At 40.5% G+C, this 20,150-nt stretch overlaps 1 protein-coding gene across 2 annotated transcripts in view; it reads left to right on the forward strand.

The window, feature by feature from the left end:
• The window catches only part of dennd5a (DENN/MADD domain containing 5A), a 257,488-nt gene that overhangs the window by 163,644 nt on the left and 73,694 nt on the right, over positions 1–20,150 (forward strand). For both annotated transcript variants that reach the window (XM_072592284.1, XM_072592285.1), the window contains 2 exons: positions 8,035–8,185; positions 8,965–9,058. In XM_072592284.1, the coding sequence (XP_072448385.1) occupies positions 8,035–8,185; positions 8,965–9,058 (245 nt within the window). The remainder of the gene's footprint in view (positions 1–8,034; positions 8,186–8,964; positions 9,059–20,150) is intronic.

Here is a 20,150-nt window from a genome sequence, read left to right on the forward strand (position 1 = left end):
TTGAGTTATAAGGTGAGGCTGGATAGATTGGGACTTTTTTCACTGAAGCGTAGGAGTCATAGAGCTGTTTAGTATGAAAACAGACACTGGTTCAACTTGTTTATGCTGACCAGATATCCTAAATTAATCTAGTTCCTTATGTCAGCATTTGGTCCATCTTACACCTCTTATTCATATACCGATCCAGATGCCTTTTAAATGTTGCAATTGTGTCAGCCTTCACCACTTCCTCTGGCAGTTTATTCCTTATATGCCCCACCCTCTGTGTGAATTAGTTAGCCCTTCGGTCCCTTTTAAATCTTTACCCTCTGACTCTAAACCTATGCCCCATGTTTTTGACTCTCCTATCCTGGGGAAAAGACCTTGACTATTTATCCTATCCATGCTATTTATGATTTTATAAACTTCGACAAGGTCGCCTCTCAGCCTCTGATGCTCCAGGGAAAATAGCCCCAGCCTATTCAGCATCTTGCAATATCTCAAACCCTCTAACCCTGGCAACATTCTTGTAAATCTTTTCTGAATGCTTTCAAGTTTAACAACATCTTTCCTACACCAGAACTTAGTGCAGTGACCTAAAAAGCTGCAACATGACTAGGGTTGAATGGTGACCAGATAGAGGTTTTTAAAGTTGCAAGGTGAATGGCAGGTGTCTTTTCCCTAGGGTGGGGCAGGACCATATTTTTAAGGTGAGAGAAGAAAGATTTTAAGAAGATAGGGCATTGCGTATAAAAGTTGGGAAGTTGTATTGCATTTACACAAGATGTTAGTGAGGCTGCACGTGAAGTATTCTTTTCAGTTTTGGTCATCTTGTTGTAGGAAGGATGTTATTAAACTGGAAAGAGTGCAAAAGAAATTTGTTGTCTGGACTCTATTGTCTGAATTTTAGGGAGAGGTTGGACAGGCTAGAACGTTTTTCTTCAGAGCATAGGAGACTGATGGGGGGATCTTTTTGTAGAGGTGTATAACATCATGAGAGGTATGGATTGAGTGAATGCACTCAGTCTTCTTCCCAGGGTTGGAGAATCAAGGACAAGAGGGCATCAGTTAAGGTTAGAAGGGAAAGAATAAAAGGGAACCTTTGGGCAATGTTTTTACACAGAGGGTGATACACATGGAATGAGCTGCTAGCGGAAATGGTTGAGGCGGGTACATTACCAATATTTAAAAGGCATTTGGACAAATATACAGATAGGCAAGGATTAGATCGATATGGGCCAAGTGCAGGGAAATGGGGTTAGTGTGGACAGTTTAGTTGACATATGAGGGACAACATCTTTACACAGAGTGGGTTGTGTGTGGATATCCAGGAACAGGACAAATGCACTTCCCTTTAATCAGAGAGATGTATTAAGAGACAAAATCGAGAGATTTAACCATATTTTCAATGGAAAAATAATTGTCAAAGTCTATAAGCATTCCAGAATTTAAGTCATAGTACACATCATCAATTTTTTTTTGGTAAATATTTTTATTGAGGAAAAAAGATACAAAATTACAAAGTCACTACAAAATAGTATAACAACCTTTTATAATATAATGACAATAACAGAAAACAAACTACTACTCTACTCCACAAACTACTGAGGAGAGGAAAAAAAAGTACAAAATGTACAATTCAATAAATAACTAAGAAAAAAAATTAAACCAAGGCAAATTAAGTTATATTCAGCTAAGTTACTGCACTCAGTACAACCCTACCAAAGCTCCCCACCACCGGGAGCATTAGTAAGCAAACTTGTATTTGTTCAGGACTCCCCCAACCCACGGGCTCCTGGACTGCTAGACATAGCCCTCATGACTACACAAAGGCCCTGAACAATTTAGCTGACAAGTCTGCATCTATATAATTCAGGAAGGGCTGCCATGTTCTATAAAACAGTTCCATTTTCTGGTGCACCATACTCGTAAGGAAGTCCAGGGGGATGTGCTCAATAACTTATCAACACTAGCCCGAAAGTCTCGGGGGATTCTCTGCCACCCAGCTCATTAGAATATTCTTCCTTGCTCAGAATGAAAGACTATTAAACAGTTTCTTCCCATGTACGTCCAAAGAGGGGAGATTTGGCAAACCCAAGAGGAGGGACACTGGAACCAACTTAACCTTAGTTCCCAAGACCTCTTCCAAAACAGTCACTATGACACCCCAATACCTACGAAGCTTGTGGCATGATCACATGGAATGAGTAAGAGTGCCAGCATCTGTTTTCCATTTGGGGCACATTGGGAACGCTCCTGTCTTAAATTTCACAAGCTGCTCCAGTGCCAAATGAGCTATGTGGAGTACCTTCAGTTGCATAGCCTGCATCCTGTTACAAATTTCAATCTTCCTTACGTTCTCCCAGATATCCTCCCACACCTCTGACGAGATTTCCACCCCCAATTCCCGAGTCCAGATTCCGCCTAGCCACTCAATGTCCTTCAAAACAACATTACTTCCTAACAAGTGATTAGAGGGTGCTGACCGAGAGAGTGCCCGTAGACAGGAGCACCGTCCTCTCCAAATCCGACCTATAGGGACTAACTTTTTCTGTAGAAAGTCCCTAACCTGAAAGTAAAGAAAGAGGTCCCTCCTGGATAGCTCATATTTCTGACTCAGCTGTTTGAAAGACATCATCACCTCCCCGTCAAATAAATCTCCCAAACAGGAGATTCCTCTAGACTCCCAAATCTTAAAGCCAGAGTCCAACGACCCTGGCCGTAATCCTAACATTCACACAATGGGAAAGGGGAAGTTTTTTGTAAGTTGACCTCACTTGCCGCATCATTCGCCATGCTTTAACCATGTTAAGAACAATCAGGTTTCTGCAATGGTCCATAACAGTCCTCATCTTGTCCATAAACAACAAATTGATGAGGGGGCATTTTGTCTGGGAGGCCTGGATGTCCAACCAAATTGACTGCAGGTCCTGGCAGGCTCAGTCGGCCACATAGGATAATAAGGAACTCAATTGATATTTCTTAAAGTCCAGGAAATCCAAATCTCCCATCCCCTGCGGAGGCTGCAATTTGTTCAGCTTAAGAGGCCACTTGTGATGCCAGATGAAAGATCCAAGCCAACTGTAAAGCCTCCATCGTGCTTCCCAAGGCAGCATTAAAGGGAGCATTCACATGGGATATAATAAGCGAGGTAGAACATGCATTTAGACCAGAGCTATTCTACCCAACCAAGATTTCGGAAGATTCTCCCAGCGCTGAAGGCCTTGCCTTATCTTCTCTAGCAACTGTACAAAATTAGATTTATATCATTGAAGGCCAGGGTGATAAAATTGCCTAAATACAGGAAATCTCTCTGCTCCCACCTGAAAGGGAAATGGTTTCCATCCCCAAAATCGGATATTCTAGTAAAGCCACACAGGCATGATCCCCAACTTCATAAAATTTATTTTATACCCTGGGAATAAACCAAATAGATTAATCACTTGTATTAAACAGGGCACAGATGTCATCGGATCAGTTAAAAAGAGAAGAACGTCATCTGCATCGAGGGTAATCTTATGCCTGCCTGACCTTACTTCCAGGGCAATTATGTTGGACACTCTTGTCGCTACCTCTGCTGATATGAAAATTATCCGGCCTTATACAGTTAGTGAGAACTGCTGCTTTTGGGTGGCCACCCACTTGGCAAAAAACCCTCCAAGACCAAACCGCTCCAGTACAGAAAAGAGGTATGCTACTCCACCCAGTCAAATGCTTTCTCTGCATCCAGGGAGACTACCAAGCCTGGAATCAAACCTTGCTGGCTTACCTGGACCATGTCTGATACTCTTTTTTTAAAAATATTATTAGTATACCTACGACCCTTGATAAAATTTGTCTGGTCCTCCTTTACAATGAAAGGCAAAACCCTCTCCAACCTTAATGCCAGCATTTTCGACAGAATTATAAAATCCACATTCCGTAATGGGCCTGTACAAAGTGCAATCCTCTGGGGCTTTCCCTTTCTTAAGAATAAGAAAAATATTTGCTTTTGTAAGAGAGGATGGGAGGCAGTCCTGATTGTATGTGCCATTGTACATATCCCAGAGTGGCATGACCAGCATGATCTATAAACTCCTTATAAAACTCACTTTGAAGTCTGTCTGGGCCAGGTGCTTCACCACTCTGGAGCTGCTTCTCCGCCTCTAGTATTTCCTGGATTGTCAAGGGGCATTCAGAAAGGACCCTGATCTGAAGTTACACCCGGAAGGTCCAGGGTCTTAAAGGACTCCTTCTTCAACAATCTGTCCTCACAGCCCTCTGAACGGTACAGCTCAGAGTAGAACTTACTAAATGTTGCATTAATCTTTTTTGGCTTTGCAAGTAAGAGTACAAGCACACTCTCTGATGTATGTGATCAATTGGGGGCATTCTTCTTTCTGGCCAGGTACACTAGATATCTACCCAGTTTATCACCATACTCAAATAACCTCTGTTTCGCAAAGCGATTTCCCTTTTTGCTGTCTGGGTGAGTGCAGCATTCAAAGCAGCCCTAAGGGCTATAATCCGCTGCAATTTGGTTACAGACAGTCTGTCAAAGTATGCTGTCTCAGCTGCTTTGAGGTGAGCCTCGAGCAAACACTGCTGCTCTCCACTCTGCCACTTCCAGGTCACCAAGTAAGAAATTATCCATCCCCGTGCAGAGGTCTTGGCAGTCTTCCAGACGACTGATGGATTGCTGGCTGAACCCAAAATAATGTCCCAAAAGATTTCAACTTCCAGCGAAAAATACTGTACAAACTTGCCATTTTTCAAGAGGAAAGAGTCCATGTGCCAGTTCTGGGAGCCTATCCCGGTACCACCGGCCTTGACCTCTATGTATACTGCTGCATGATCAGAAATGGCTATGTTCCCTCTTCTGCAAGACAGCACTGAATTCAAAAAGATCAATGGGACAAAAAAACCTGTCAATTCTGGTGTGGTACTTACGTGGATTAGTGAAAAAAGTGAAATCCCTACCTTCGGGGTGAAGTCATCTCCACACATTCACCAACCCCAGCTCCCTGTTCGGGTCCACCAACTGCCTGGATTGCAGGGACATACCCACAAGACCTCAAGATATCCTGTCCACTTCGGGGTCAATAAGATGTTTAAAGTCTGTCCCTATAATTGTATGATGCGCCCCAAGGGCCATCAACCTGGAAAGCGCATCCGTTAAAAATTTGAGGGGATGTGCCAGGGGGCAATATACATTCAAAATCCCATATTCCTCTCCATGTATTAAAGCTTTAAGAATTAGAAACCACCCATATTCATCCTTAATTTGGTCTAACATTTGAAATGGGAGATTCTTCTGGGTGAGTATAACAACCCCCTCTACTTTTTCAAATAAAAGGATGAGAAAAACACCTGTCTGAATTCTCCCTGTTGCAACTTCATGTGCTCCTTATCAGTTAAATGTGTTTCTTGCAGCAAGGCTACATCGACCCTCTCTTTCCTAAGGCTTGAAAGTATCTTTTCTCTCTCAATTGGTGAATTACTCCCCTTAACATTCCAGGTGCACCACAAAAATGAATGGCTAACCGAAACAGTCTGTGACCCTCACCCCCTACCACCACCATGGAGGAAGAACCTCCCCTCTAGCACGCAGAGTGAAAATAATAAACCGTTTGTATAAATTTAAAAATACAACTTCCAAAACTACGAAATCAAAACTTCTAACAGCTACTTCTACAACATATAACACAAATGATAGGAGACTTTCCCTCTTGCCCACAGGAGGCACAGATAGTACCCACTAACCCCTCCATGGTTCCTTTTAGCTGAAACCTTGCCCCTGCCCCAGACAACACAAAGTATGAAAAAATACACACATCCTCCAACAAGAAAGTTAAAAGTGGGCACTCAAATCGTCCCATCCATACTGTAACCCTAGGCACTCCTGGTAGAATAGAAATATAGAACCTCTTGCCGCCTCCCCCAACCGCACCGTAATAAAGGGAGAGTGAGCGCAACACTTTGTTCTGGTGCAGAGCTCAGCAGGGCAAACTTACTGGTCGCCTCCATCTTGAATCTCCATCAGCAATATTTAACGTAGTCTTCAGGTTTCTCACATTAATAGGCTGAAGGTGTTGCTTGTGTTGGTCCTTTCACCAAATTTCTATATGTTTAGTTATCTAAACTTAAGTATTCCTAAGGACATACCATTCCGATGGCGTGGGGAATCAAAGATTTGGCACTACTTGTAAATATTTTTTATGTGTGTTCACGGCGGGGGGGGGGGGCGTGGAATGCCAAACACTTTGAATTTTGATTCAAGGCTGAGTGTATGAACGTGGAAGCAATTCTGAAATGAATTATCTGGGTAATCTTCTGGTTTTCGCTAATAAGACATTGAAATTACCTTTAAGTTTTGGCCAAGTACTATTGTTTCCAACCTGTTACAGAGACATGAAGAATAAGAAAAATTGATGTGTGCAGAGACAGTGAACTGAAGTATTGTATTTATTTTGCACAATTTGTTATATACTTCTCATATCAATTGTACTGAGAATTGAAATGTGTTTTCACTAAACTTTCGCATGTTTCTGCCTCTTTTCACACCTCACAATTAGGCTAACTGTTCTATTTGAACGAACTGTGTAGAAGTTAAAGGTCTTGCTCTTTCGAAGTTTAAGACCATGGTGCTTTAATTCTTTATCTTGATGTTTTCAGATGAACTAATTTTTTAAAAAGTTTGAAAATAATGTCTCAGGTTGTTGGAATGGAAAACTGCAATGTTCATTTGCTAATTACAGTAATTCTTCTGCATTGGTGTGAAACTCCATTTTAAAGCATTTTACTTTGCTTGTACAATCAGGAATTTATTGACAGAGTGCTTCTGGTTTCTCTGACTCCAGTTATTTTATCAGTTTGAATTCCAATTTTAACTGTTAGGTAGTAAAGAGACAGTGGTGGCATGTGCCCTTGCAAAGTGCAGAAGAAGACTGAACTTCGTCCTGCACTGATAAGCATCGTGCTTAACATGGGACAGAGCACTGATCCAGGGTGCAATTTGGAGAAGGTTGGGATGTGACTTGATAGATGTGTTTAAAGTCATGGTGGCTTTAGACAGAGTAAGTAGAGAGAACTGTTGTTATTCATGTTGAGACCCAAAGGACAGCCATGTGAATGGCAAGATGTAAAAAAAAACATTTTTGTGCAATGAGCATTTAGTGTGTGGAATTCATTGCCTGAGAGTGTGCTGGAGGCAAATTCAACTGTGGCTTTAAAAGAAGAATTGGATACATACCTGAAGAGAAGAAATTTTATGGACTATGAGGAAGGGCAGAAGGCTTGCATAAACTGAGTTGCTCTTGCACAGAACCATCACACAAACACATTGGCCTGCCTGACCTTTTATCTGTTTTGCAACAGACGAACTGTTGTGATTGAAGGATTTCAACTATTTTCCTTTTTATTTTATTTCCCTGTCTCGTTACTTTTCCTGTTCTGTTCATCTTCTTTCCTCCTTCCTTTTCCCACAATTTGTTTGACTTTCCAACTCTAATCATTTCTTTCTGAGGTAGTAGGATCCCATATAGTATCTCGACTGCTGCACTGTCTGAGATAAGCTAATTATAATTTGTTGGGATTAAAACTGCAATCATTTGGCCTGTGACCTGGTACTACTCATGAGGACATCTACCTAATTAGCAGCCTCATTTCAAAACCATTTTCCTTAGGACAAAACTTTAGAGCATTAGTGTTCCACCAGTGCCTGTTGTAACAGTTGTTAACAGTGTCATTCGAAAATAGCAATCAAACTAAATCATTAAAGATATTTAATTTAATCTTTGCATGAATAATCCACTCAATAATATGCTTTGCTGTGTCAAAATTAAAATTATGAGCTAATAGAATCTGGTGAGAATATAATTGCATGATATTTGTGTTAATTAATTATGAACAATTAATTGCACTGCTTGTGCTAGGATTCAGTAAAATACTGCAAATCTTTGAAATGATTAATTTTCTACTTTTGCTTAATGGGCACAAACAAAGTATTTGTCATTATTTTTGTGCCATCATAATTGATTTGTGTTCTCTATCGTGGATCTTACTTGTTGTCTGCAGAGAAGGCAATTGAAATGAGACTTGCAAAAGTTGACCATGCTGCTGTGCACCCTCATCTGCTGGATATGAAGATTGGACAGGGGAAATATGAATTTGGATTCTTTCCCAAACTGCAGTCAGATGTGCTTTCCTCTTCACCGGCCAGCAATAAGTGAGTATGTCTGATGTATCCCAGATTATGTGGATTGCTAAATTAGATTTTCCTATTTTTCTGCAGACAGTGCATGTTCCTCTGTTTCCGTTCAATGTAACAGAATCTCTTGTCCTGCACTAATACAAATATATAAAATTTATAAAACAATGTTTTGATGTCTGCACATCACACTTATGACAAAATCACCACTGAATTAAGTTAATCAGTAGAACTGGCTCAAAGGTCTAAAGAGCATCCTCGTCCTCCTATTTCTTACAACCTACAAGACCCTAAAGTGATCTGAGTTTTCATTAACAATTTTAAATTGTGTTCCTGGTTGATTGATTAACCAAGTTTTGTGTTTCACTGTTCCTGATTGACTGACTCATATTTCATCTCCATAAAATAGCATTCGTAACAGATCAGACAGATACCTTATCACATGAACGTAAGAAGGATAGATGTAAACACACAATGGAATAATATTCAGGATATCTGAAAGTAATCAGTCTTGATTAATCAATCAGTGTACCAGTGGCTTTCCTTATTTGTTTTGATTTTTATAATCAAAGGACAAGATCAATGAAATTACTTGCATCTTTTTTACGTAATTAATTTTTGGCTACCATATGATTTTTTTTCAATCTTGAAAAAATAGAGTCCATGAACAGTCATACTGTTGAAGTGACTGTTATTAGAATATTATACCTTTTTGAGGATATGGCAGTATATTGGAAAGTAGATATGCAATTATTTGTTTGCTAGTATTGCTCTAATACTTTAAGTCTTTTTTTAAGGTGGGTAAAGCGGAGTGCGCCTGCGCAGTGGAGACGAAAGGACAGACAAAAGCAACATACAGAACATCTGCATCTGGACAATGATCAAAGAGAGGTCAGTAATTTCTTTTGCAGTTTTCTATTTGGGATTTTTGACAACGAGCTTTTTTAAATAAAAGTTTAATACTTCAGATTTTTGTGCTGCGTAGTTTTTAGCTAATGAATTACTTAACAAATTTCTTGATGAGCTTCTAGTTGCTTGTGGCATTTTTAGCCGTTTTAAATTAAAGCTTGTAACATGATCAGAAATAGGCTTGGACTCAATTTGCTTCACACACTATTTTTAATACACTAGTTAATGTGCTTGTAGACATTTTCTCCATTGTTCCCCTCTCATGTTAGCTATGTTTAAAGTAAATTTGTGCATTTCTTTCGGAACATCACATTGTTTTTGAAGATCCTTCAATGTAGTATTACTGTGTACAATTGTATATTCAATCAAATGCAAGCTGATTTTAGAGTGCATGGTAAATCATTAGATTAGTGAATAATTCAGACAATATATAATGAATTCAATGTTTAAGTATATTAATTCACAAAAACTTACCATGTGACAAAACAATAATGTTAAGAATGGAGATATAATCAGTTGGTATAAGTGGAATACCATTTTACTTTTATCTACACAGCCAACTTGAAAAGGACTTTGGAGAGGAAAAAAATGTTTATTCACTTGTACAGAGATTACATTTGGGCCATTAGTCATAATGTTGTAGAGTAGTTTCAGAGCAGAATGAAGCAATTTGGCTCATTAAATCTGTGCCAATTTTGTGTAAAGGTAATTTAGTTAGACCCACAATCCAGCCCTCTTCCCAAAGTCCTACTTTTTTCCCCCTTCAAGCGCTCATCCAGGTTACTTTTGAAAGATACAACTGAATCTGCCTCACGTTCATTTTTCAGCCAGTGCGTTCAGATCTCCTAATTCAGGTATCCTCTTTACAACAGGTTTAAGTATAGATATGGAGACTAAACTTTTCTATCATTTGGGACTAAAGTTATAGAGTCGTAGAGACATACAGCGTGGAAACAGACCCTTCGGTCCTACTCGTCCATGCCGACCAGATATCCCAACCTAATTTAATCCCACCTGCCAGCACCTGGCCCATATCCCTCCAAACTCTTCCTATTCATGCACCCATCTAAATGCCTTTTAAATGTTGCAATTGTACTAGCCTCACTACTTCCTCTGGCAGCTCATTCCATACATGTACCACCCTCTGCGTGAAAAGGTTGCCCCGTAGGCTTCTTTTTATATCTTTCCCCTCTTACCCTAAACCTATGCCCTCTAGTTCTGGTCTCCCCCACCCCAGGGAAAAGACTTTGTCTATTTATCCTATCCATGCTCCTCATGATTTTGTAAACTTCTATAAGGTCACCCCTCATCCTCTGACGCCCCAGGGAAAACAGCTCCAGCCTGTTCAGCCTCTCTCTAAAGCTCAAATTCTCCCACCCTGGCAACATCCTTGTAAATCTTTTCTGAACCCTTTCAAGTTTCACAACATCTTTCCGATAGGAAGGAGACCAGAATTGCATACAATATTCCAACAGTGGCCTAACCAATGTCCTGTACAGCCGCGACATGACCTCCCAACTCCTGTACTCAACACTTTGACCAATAAAGGAAAACATACCAAACGCCTTCTTCACTATCCTATCTACCTGGGGTGACACAGTGGCTCAGTGGTTAGCACTGCTGCCTCATAGCACCAGGGACCCCAATTCAGTTCCCGCCTTGGGCAATTGTCTGTGTGGAGTTTGCACATTCTCCCTGTGTCTGCGTGGGTTTCCTCCAGGTGCTCCGGTTTCCTCCCACAGCCCAAAGATGTGCAGGTTAGGTGAATTGGCCATGCTAAATTGCCCATAGTGTTAGGTGCAGGGGTTAATGTAGGGGAATGGGTCTGGGTGGGTTGCGCTTTTAAGGGTCGGTGTGGACTTGTTGGGCCAAAGAGCCTGTTTCCACACTGGAGGGAATCTAATCTGTAGGGAATCTAATCTACCTGTGACTCCACTTTCAAGGAGCAATGAACCTGCACTCCAAGATCTCTTTGTTCAGCAACATTCCCTCGGACCTTGCCATTAAGTGTAATCTAAGATAGCCTTCTTCCCTGTCCACTACACCTCCAATTTTGGCGTCATCTACAAACTTACTAACTATACCTCTTATGCTCCCATCCAAGTCATTAATAAAATGACAAAAAGTATTGGATCCAGCACTGATCCTTGTGGCACTCCACTGGTCACAGGCCTCCAGTCTGAAAAACAGCCCTCCACCATCACCCTCTGTCTCCCACCTTTGAATCAGTTCTGTATCCAACTGGCTAGTTCTCCCTGTATTCTGTGAGATCTAGCCACAAGCCCGGCATTGATAGCAAAGAAGGCTATCAGTCCCTGTAACAGGACTGTGCCCCATGAGCCTAGCCAGGAGGCAAGTGGGTTGTTGGTTGGATGACAAGTCTGGAACTGTGCATCGGATGTCCATTTTTAGGCTTAAGCCTCTTAGATTGCAGTAATTGAATGTGCTTTGTTTTAAAATCTAATTATTCTCAAAAGCAGCCTGTTACTTTTGATTTGGAAATTCTTTATCTGATCTCAGTTCTATTTTTACTTATTAGGCAACTTGTTCTGTTTATGCTTTCTGTAAATCTTCACGTTTATGGTCTTTTTCGATCTGCTTGTCTTTATAATGTTGAAAATTTGCTTGTACTGCTTTATTTCTTTTTCTTTTGTTACTCTGGTTGGCTTTGTGTCTTGCTTGCATGTTCTTGTCTCATCAGTATGTGGATTGTCTGTCACCAGGACTGGAGATCGTATTGTATTTCAACATGTACAGGCATAAGCAGACCACTATGACCTCTATAAAATCTGGGTCTGAGTTACCTTCCAGGGGCTCACTTCAGTCAAATAGTACCTTTGTCTATGCTTCTGGTCATTGCATACATCCTTCACAATCTTCAAAACTTTAAGTCCATTAGTGATAATGTTTGTGATAGCAATTTTTAAGAAGACTTGTAGCTCAGGTTGATGATAAGTCTGTAAGTTAGCTCGCTGAGCCTGAAGGTTTGTTTTCAGATGTTTCATCACAATACTAGGTAACATCATCAGTGAGAGTCCCTGGTGAAGTGCTGGTGGTAAATCTATACAACATTTTCAGGAACCCAAAAGTACCCAAAAAACACAATCCGTTAATTCCTCAAAAACAAACCCAAACAAACACACATCGCAACCAAAAACTATAGCCACATTACCTTACATCAAAGACGTATCAGAAATGACTTCCAGACTACTCAGATCTGTTGGCATCATGATAGCCCACAAACCTATCAACGCACTTAAACAGTGACTAATGAACCTAAACGATCCATTAGATACCACCAGCAAAACTAATGTCATTTACAAGATACTATGCAAGAACTGATAGATGAACACCAGTTGGCCACCAAAAAACATGTGCCACTCTCACTAGTTTGACTGGGACAACACACACATCCTAGGACAGGCAAAACAAAGACACGCACGAAAATTCTTAGAGGCATGGAATTCTAACAAGAACTCCATCAATACACACATCGACTGAGATCCTATCAGCTTTCCCTTGGGGGAAAAAAAGAACTGGAAATGACATCACCCACTTAAGAAACCAAGACCTATAAATCAAGAGATGGGAAATACCACCAGAGACTCTCACTGATGTTACATAGTATGTGCTGAAGCGTCAGAAAACATCTTTCCAGCTCTGTAAGCAAACTTACATCCGCAATATCCCAATTTACTCATGGCTTGGGAGTGAAAAGAGCAAATTTTTGCTAACACACAAGCTATCTTCTCTTATTTCAACAATCACCAGCATCTGTTGTATGCTTGATTTCCCTTTAATTTCAGAATTCTCTTAACATATACTGTATTTTTAATTATCTGATTACAGTAAACTTTATCACATTTATCAGCAGAATGAAGTGTGCCAAAACTGCATCTCCCCAGTTCCCTAGAAAGAATTGGCCAGTTGTACTCCTGACATTCCTCCTCAGATACTTGATTTGTTATTGCAGTGTTTTCTTTTCTCCTTCCGTTATTTTTTAATCTCTGCCTGTTCTGGTAATGTGTCCTTAACTGACTCGATTAAAGATGATGTGGACATAATATTGAAAATTGCGTTTTTTTTTCTCTTTCATTGGGACTGCTTGTCCTGCAACTACTCATGCTTTTCTAGAGCCTAGTACAGATTCTAGCCCTCCTTTAGACGTCATCTTATTTGACTCTGCCAATATTTTAGTGAGCCCTCATCTAAGTTTCTGAGTGCAATGTCTGATGCTACTTTTACAGTTTGATGGTTATCTTTCTTGGAAATGACCTTCTCAATTTTATACCACTGGGCTAAAAAACTGACATTCCCGTTTTACCTTATTGGTTCTTTTTCTAGGAAACATTCTCCCATGTTTTGCACTGCAGCCAATCTCAATTTGCTTTAGTTTACCCTGAGAACAACTACATCTCCTTGAATACCCAAAGGACTGAATTGCATTTGTAGTGTCATGCCATTCTAATTACTGCACCATAAATCCATCCCCTAGTTCAGATCTATGAATTGGCTTTTTACCTGCTGTTCTAAATGCAGATTTCTCTATGTAATGGGTGATAAAAGAAGCACACTCCCTTTCTTTTGCATCAATATTTGATACAATGTCCCAATAGATATTATGAATAACCTACTTGGAGTACCAAATTGTTGTGATTTAAAAACCATTTTGAGTCTTGGTACAGCTCCTCTAGAGTTTATTTACAAGCATAAGATGAAGAAATATGCATATGCTTACTGAATTGGCTACATTTCCCTTTATGCTTAGTGAACATGCTCATTGCTACATATCCATTCTATGGAAAAAAGTGTGCATTTAAATATCATTCTTAATCGTTGTCTCACTTTTGGAAGAGGCTTTTGTGCAGCCCAATATTGTCATAAGTTGAATCGTTTGTTTCAGTGCCAGAAACACTGTGTAATCAAGCTATGTAAAATCCTCCCTTTAATTTGCTTAAACAGCAGGCAGAATTAGGATGAGCTGATTTTCTGCATTTTAAAAGAAATTAGTTTTTCAATGAATGAAATTGAACAGTGAATCCACATATGTTACCACCACAGTTTTCCTATCAGTTATACTGTAGCTATTTTCAAGAAAATCATCCCAGTTGATGGTAATCTCGGAGAAGTGAAATCCCAACGTGAAACCTAGTTTGATAGATCATTACTTTTATTTTTGTTGTTAGTTACTAAGCTAGTCACTGAAGATATTCACATGAGGCTGCCAATGTTCTTTTACAAAAGGACATAAGCTTACTGCACAAAAGAAAAAAAGTCAAATAAAGCCGCATATAATAAAGTTAGAAGAATCTTAACATAATCAGCAAAAAAATTCAACTCTTTTTCTCAACAATATCCTTTACAGATATTTAATCCCAGTGAAGTATCACAATTAATTTAACTGCTAACAACTATTTTCTTTTTGAACTTATGCTTTGAGTTTTGATGGCCGAGAGACCTCTTTCCAGTTCTGAAAACCTGGCTTCCTTTTCAGTTCTGGCAGCCAGAAGATTTCTGCAGACTCTGGAGATTCTACAAAGACTCCAAAAACATGGATTATTTTCCTTAATGCAACCAACAAAGTTTCCTTTTCTTCTGAGTTGATTCTTTTCAAACTACAAGTGACCATATTTCTGTATGTTGTAAACCTGGATGATGTAAGTAGTTGATAAATTAACTCCAGAGGGAGTTTGCTAGGTATTTAACCTAAGTTACATGCTTTCTTCGAAATTATATATTAAGTACACTATTCCAACTGACTTTGACCTCTTTCAAAAATAAAAGTTAGCTTCATAGAATTCAAACTAAATTCCTAAATTCCCAAATAATATATTCTATGCCCTTGTCATAATAGTATCAAGCCATCAAAAGTTCAAGATTTTTAACTTAATTATACATTTGAAGTGCAAAATTAAAAAATGCACCTCACCTTGCATACTGCATTCGTATAAAACCTACCATTTCCTGAACAGATTCTCCTTGATTTTCTTTTGTAAATTTGCTGTTTGTGTTGTGCTCCCAGCATTGTCTCTTGTTTAGTAATTACCAAAATACTCAACTCTTTGGGACTGTGTAAAATGTCTAAAGCTTATTTCATATTATGCCTGGGGTGTAACAGGGCAAAGAAATTGTCAAGGTGGTAAAAACATTGACTGCAGATGCTGGAAACCAGATTCTGGATTAGTGGTGCTGGAAGAGCACAGCAGTTCAGGCAGCATCCAAGGAGCTTCGAAATCGACGTTTCGGGCAAAAGCCCTTCTTCAGGAATAAAGGCGGTGAGCCTGAAGAGTGGAGAGATAAGCTCGAGGAGGGTGGGGGTGGGGAGAAAGTAGCATAGAGTACAATGAGTGAGTGGGGGAGGGGATGAAGGTGATAGGTGGGCAGCACGGTGGCACAGTGGTTAGCACTGCTGCCTCACAGCGACAGAGACCTGGGTTCAATTCCGGCCTCCGGCAACTGACTGTGTGGAGTTTGCACATTCTCCCTGTGCCTGCGTGGGTTTCCTCCGGGTACTCCGGTTTCCTCCCACAGTCCAAAGATGTGCAGGTTAGGTGAATTGGCCATGCTAAATTGCCCGTAATGTTAGGTGAAGGGGTAAATGTAGGGGAGTGGGTATGGGTGGGTTGCGCTTCGGCGGGTCGGTGTGGACGTGTTGGGCCGAAGGGCCTGTTTCCACACTGTAAGTAATCTAATCATAGGTCAGGGAGGACCTTATCTCTAGCTTATCCTCTAGCTTATCTCTCCATGCTTCAGGCTCACTGCCTTTATTCCTGATGAAGGGCTTTTGCCCGAAACGTCGATTTCGCTGCTCCATGGATGCTGCCTGAACTGCTGTGCTCTTCCAGCACCACTAATTCAAAGAAATTGTCAGTACATTATACTGCACAACACAATACAGCATAGATACTGGCCTTTCAGCCCACCAGGCCTACATGAATTCCTAATCTTTATTTAGACCCGCCACGTATAGTTAGAAAATTTTTTCTAATGACATTTCAGATCTTCCATTCTTTTTGGATTTGGGATCTGAAGGATAAGATTTAAAAACATATTTGCAGTGGTTCCACAAAATACAAAAACCCACTTTACACAAACTAGATACAAGAGTCCAATCATTTTTTTCCTTACAACCTTGTCCATAACTGGAAATACTTGTTCAGTTACAGTTTGCTGCCAATTCTTGGGTTAACATGTACAATGGCACGATTGAAATTAAAGAATATAAGTGGGAGAGTTCAACTGCAGTATTGAAGGTTACTGCAAAATTTGTTCTTGTATTTCTTTTTGGTGAGTGTTTAAAGTTCCCTGCCACTACATCTGAACTTTTCTTTTGAAAGTCAGTCTAGACATTTACTGCTGTTAGTTGATTTGAAGGGGCAGATTTTCCATTGGCCAGGCAGTTGTAAAGCTAGCATAGATAAGAGTTACACATGGGGACTGTGGGATTGTGTTCAAATAACAACTAAAATTGGTGAGTGTGGAAAATAGCCTCTTTATTCAGAAAACATAAGTAGCACAATTTCAAAACAGCTAGAGAATCCTGAAATACAGTTCTTACAAGATTCCCTTTATATGCAGTTCTTACTTAGTTTAAAATTCCATTACTATGGTGTTACATTGTTTTTTTTCTATAGTACACAAAGGTTTGAGGGGCTTCTGTCCTCTGAGACAGGTGATGGGTTAAAACATGTGCTAAGTACTGGCTGCTACTCCTGATCAGATTAAGAGTGTCTGTCCTGTTAGCTTAATTAAGAGGTGTTAGTTCTTTTAAGGTAAAAAAATACTAGGCCTATATCGTTTAAATGAGTTAGAAATTATACCTGTACTTCATAAAAGAATAAAGTATATTAAACTGATTACTTCAGCTGGGTTGTGAGATTTGTTTACTGGTGTGAGTTCCGTTCATTCATGCAAATTCGCATAAGCACTGTTTCAACAGTGCTTTTCAAGAGATAACAGCCCAGTTAAAAGATATTTAACAAGTACATACTAAATGGGGAAAATGTTTGGTGTTCTGTAATCTATTCAGGTCTGAGAGGCAGTTGGTAAGGGCTGTTTAATTTTATAATCTTTAATAGATGGGGATGGTACTTTTCATGATATTCACACTTATTCAGAAGTAACTTTTGATGTAGAAATAGGCCTGAGAGGGGTTTATGGTGAAAGGGATGTTTTAATTTTAGTCAGAGTTAAAAATCACACAACACCAGGTTATAGTCCAACAGGTTTAATTGGAAGCACACTAGCTTTCGGAGCGCCGTTCCTTCATCACGTGATCACCTGATGGAGTGGCGCTCCTAGAGCTAATGTGCTTCCAATTCAACCTGTTGGACTATAACCTGGTGTTGCATGATTTTAACTTTGTATACCCCAGTCCAACACCAGCATCTCCAAATCATTAATTTTAGTCTATATTATAATAAAACATACTACAAAATGCAGTTATGTAAATGAATGAATGAAACCGTGTTATAGTAAGCAACAGGTTAGTAAAGGGGAATGAATGAATGAACTTTAAACCCAGTATTAATAAATATAACGAGCTGGTGAGTGAGTTAGTAAAGACAACCTAAAACACAATATTTCACAGGACCTTGTAGCACACTCCAATGGAATTTCATGGGAAATTGAATTTTCCTATGTATAGTTCGTCTACACCTAAAATCTTCCAAAAATCTACACAAAAGTCAGAGACTTCCTTAAAAAACTGCACAGAGGCTGGTTTCTGTCATCAAGTAACGCTTTATTTATGAGTTATGATTTGATGGAACTGGTTTTGGACTGGGTTGCACCAAGTTAAAAATCACACAACACCAGGTTATAGACCAACAGGTTTATTTGGAGGCACTAGCTTTCAAAGCACTGCTTCTTCACAACCACCTGATGAAGAAGAAACACAGCAGTGTGATTTTTGACTTTATTTACTAGTGCACAGTACACTGGTTGTCGCCAGCCAGCTCGGAGTCTGTCCTCAACTGATGAGATTCTTATCTCCTGGTTATATTGGCCAACCAATGCTTTCCTGATTAGAACCAGGTGGACCCTCTGACTACGAGATTCTTGATTGGGATTGTTAACCTGCACCAATCACTACATACTGCCCCTCTCTGAAGTCTGGAACGGTAGGCCTGGTCTTTCGCTTGTTGCTTCTCTTGCAACGTCTTTGCCCCAGGTCAGGTCTAGGGATGATTTTCTCCTCTTCTGCAGTAATGATATTGAGGCTGCATCCACTTTGGACTCCAAAGTTTGCTCAACACAAGATGGAGGAAGAACTTATTTGGTTTCTGACAGGCCTTCCAGCTGTTCTGATGGGCCAGATATGTTTTTTCCTGCCCTGTTTGCAAGTTAACATCTTTCAGACCATCCATGTGTTTGTTAGGACTGTATCACCTACTTGAACGTTTAAGTCACGGGACCTAACCTTGTGTCAATCTCACCTTGTACATATACAGGGCCATTTCCATGGTTCTGGCACCAACCTTCGTCCCATGAATCAAATTGTCTTTTCTGCTTGGAAGAGGCATTTGGCCAGGATTGGCATTCCTGCTAGATGGTATGGAACTGGCTTTTTGTGCCGATTGCCATTGGACTTCAGGAAATTTTCAAATTCCCTGCTGGTAAATTATGTCTCATTGATCGTGATCAATGCTTCCAGGAGTCAGTGCACTGCGATTGATGCTAGCAACTTCTCAATTGTCATCCCAGAATTTGCTGAACAAACTTTATGAACGTCCAACTACTTTGATTTCGAACATTGAGTCCATGAAAGGACCGGCATAGTTGACATGCAACCAACTCCACAGATTACCCAGCCATTCTCACAGGCAATTTATCTTCTCGGACTTTTGACCTAAGGTCAAGTGTTGAGTTGAGTCATCAGAGCTATTGAGATCATCACTAGATTGTAATTGGACTTTGGAGCACCATAGGTTGAGCTGACCTGCTATTGGTGGATCTTTATGCTGGCTTCAGCCTAATGCCAATTTAGGGAAAAGCTAACCTAGAGCTGTGCCCTCAGCAAGCACCTGTGCCCCAGGTCAGGGTGGCTGTATGAAGAGGTCGTACAGACATTTTTGTGAAGAGGATTCTACTGGATTACTGTGAACTCCAAGCAGCAGACATCCATTTCCTGCAGGAAATCCCTAGGGGCGGGTACTTCAATGTGATCTTCAGGAGTGAAGCAATGTGAACATTCTCTGAAGATATTTGAGGAGAAAGGCAGTAAGGGTTCCTTCTCTGTCCTGAATGCAGAGCCATTGTTTGTGTTACCTGTAGAGAGGAGTTGGGTGTTCATCATCCATATGTATAGCCCCCATGTGCCAGCAGCAAATGTTTTGACCTTCCTGGGAAGGTATGTGCAAGTGGAACATGGCAGCAATGATGTGATGGACTCCCTTCAGGGTCTGGACCAGCAAACGGCAGGTTAAGGTAACCCTGAGGGCAGATACTGATGGAATGCTCTTGACCCATGATCTCGCTTTGAGATCAGAGGGAGCTGAGGTATCTGACATATGCAGGGCAGCCCAGGGTCTGTTGAACCTGTGGGAGATCAGGACACATAGTGGTGGAGTGCAAGGTAACCCTGTGCAGAAACACAGAAACTGTAAGCAGGAGGGGCACCTGACCATTAGGGTGAGGGTAGCATTGGGCATGCTTTTCCCCATTTTGTCAAGTTCTTTATACATAACGTCCCTTCGGATTTAGTCCATTTCGACCTCCATGTGAAATGAAAGATGATCCAGGTGGCTGCAGCAGTGCAGGTTTGGGGCATCAGCCAAACCTGTGCCACATACAGCAACACAGTACCTCACACATGATGACCAGGTTTTTAACCTGCAATGGAGAGTGACTGGTGTTCCCATCTGCCTAGTTTCTGCCTCACTTTTGTGACACGCCCCTCCAAACCCAATACCCAGCACCTTCAGGGAGTGGGTCCTGATGGTGAAGGGGTTAAAGGATTGGTCGGTCCAGTTACCAGGGAGCATGGCTTCGCTCTTGCCATGTTTAATTTGGTACCCAAGGCCCATTCAAATAGTCACAGTATGTGCATTGACAGCAGATCAATAGAAAACAG

This window comes from Chiloscyllium punctatum, chromosome 22 (assembly GCF_047496795.1).
Source record: "Chiloscyllium punctatum isolate Juve2018m chromosome 22, sChiPun1.3, whole genome shotgun sequence".
Taxonomy (NCBI): Eukaryota; Metazoa; Chordata; class Chondrichthyes; order Orectolobiformes; family Hemiscylliidae; genus Chiloscyllium; species Chiloscyllium punctatum.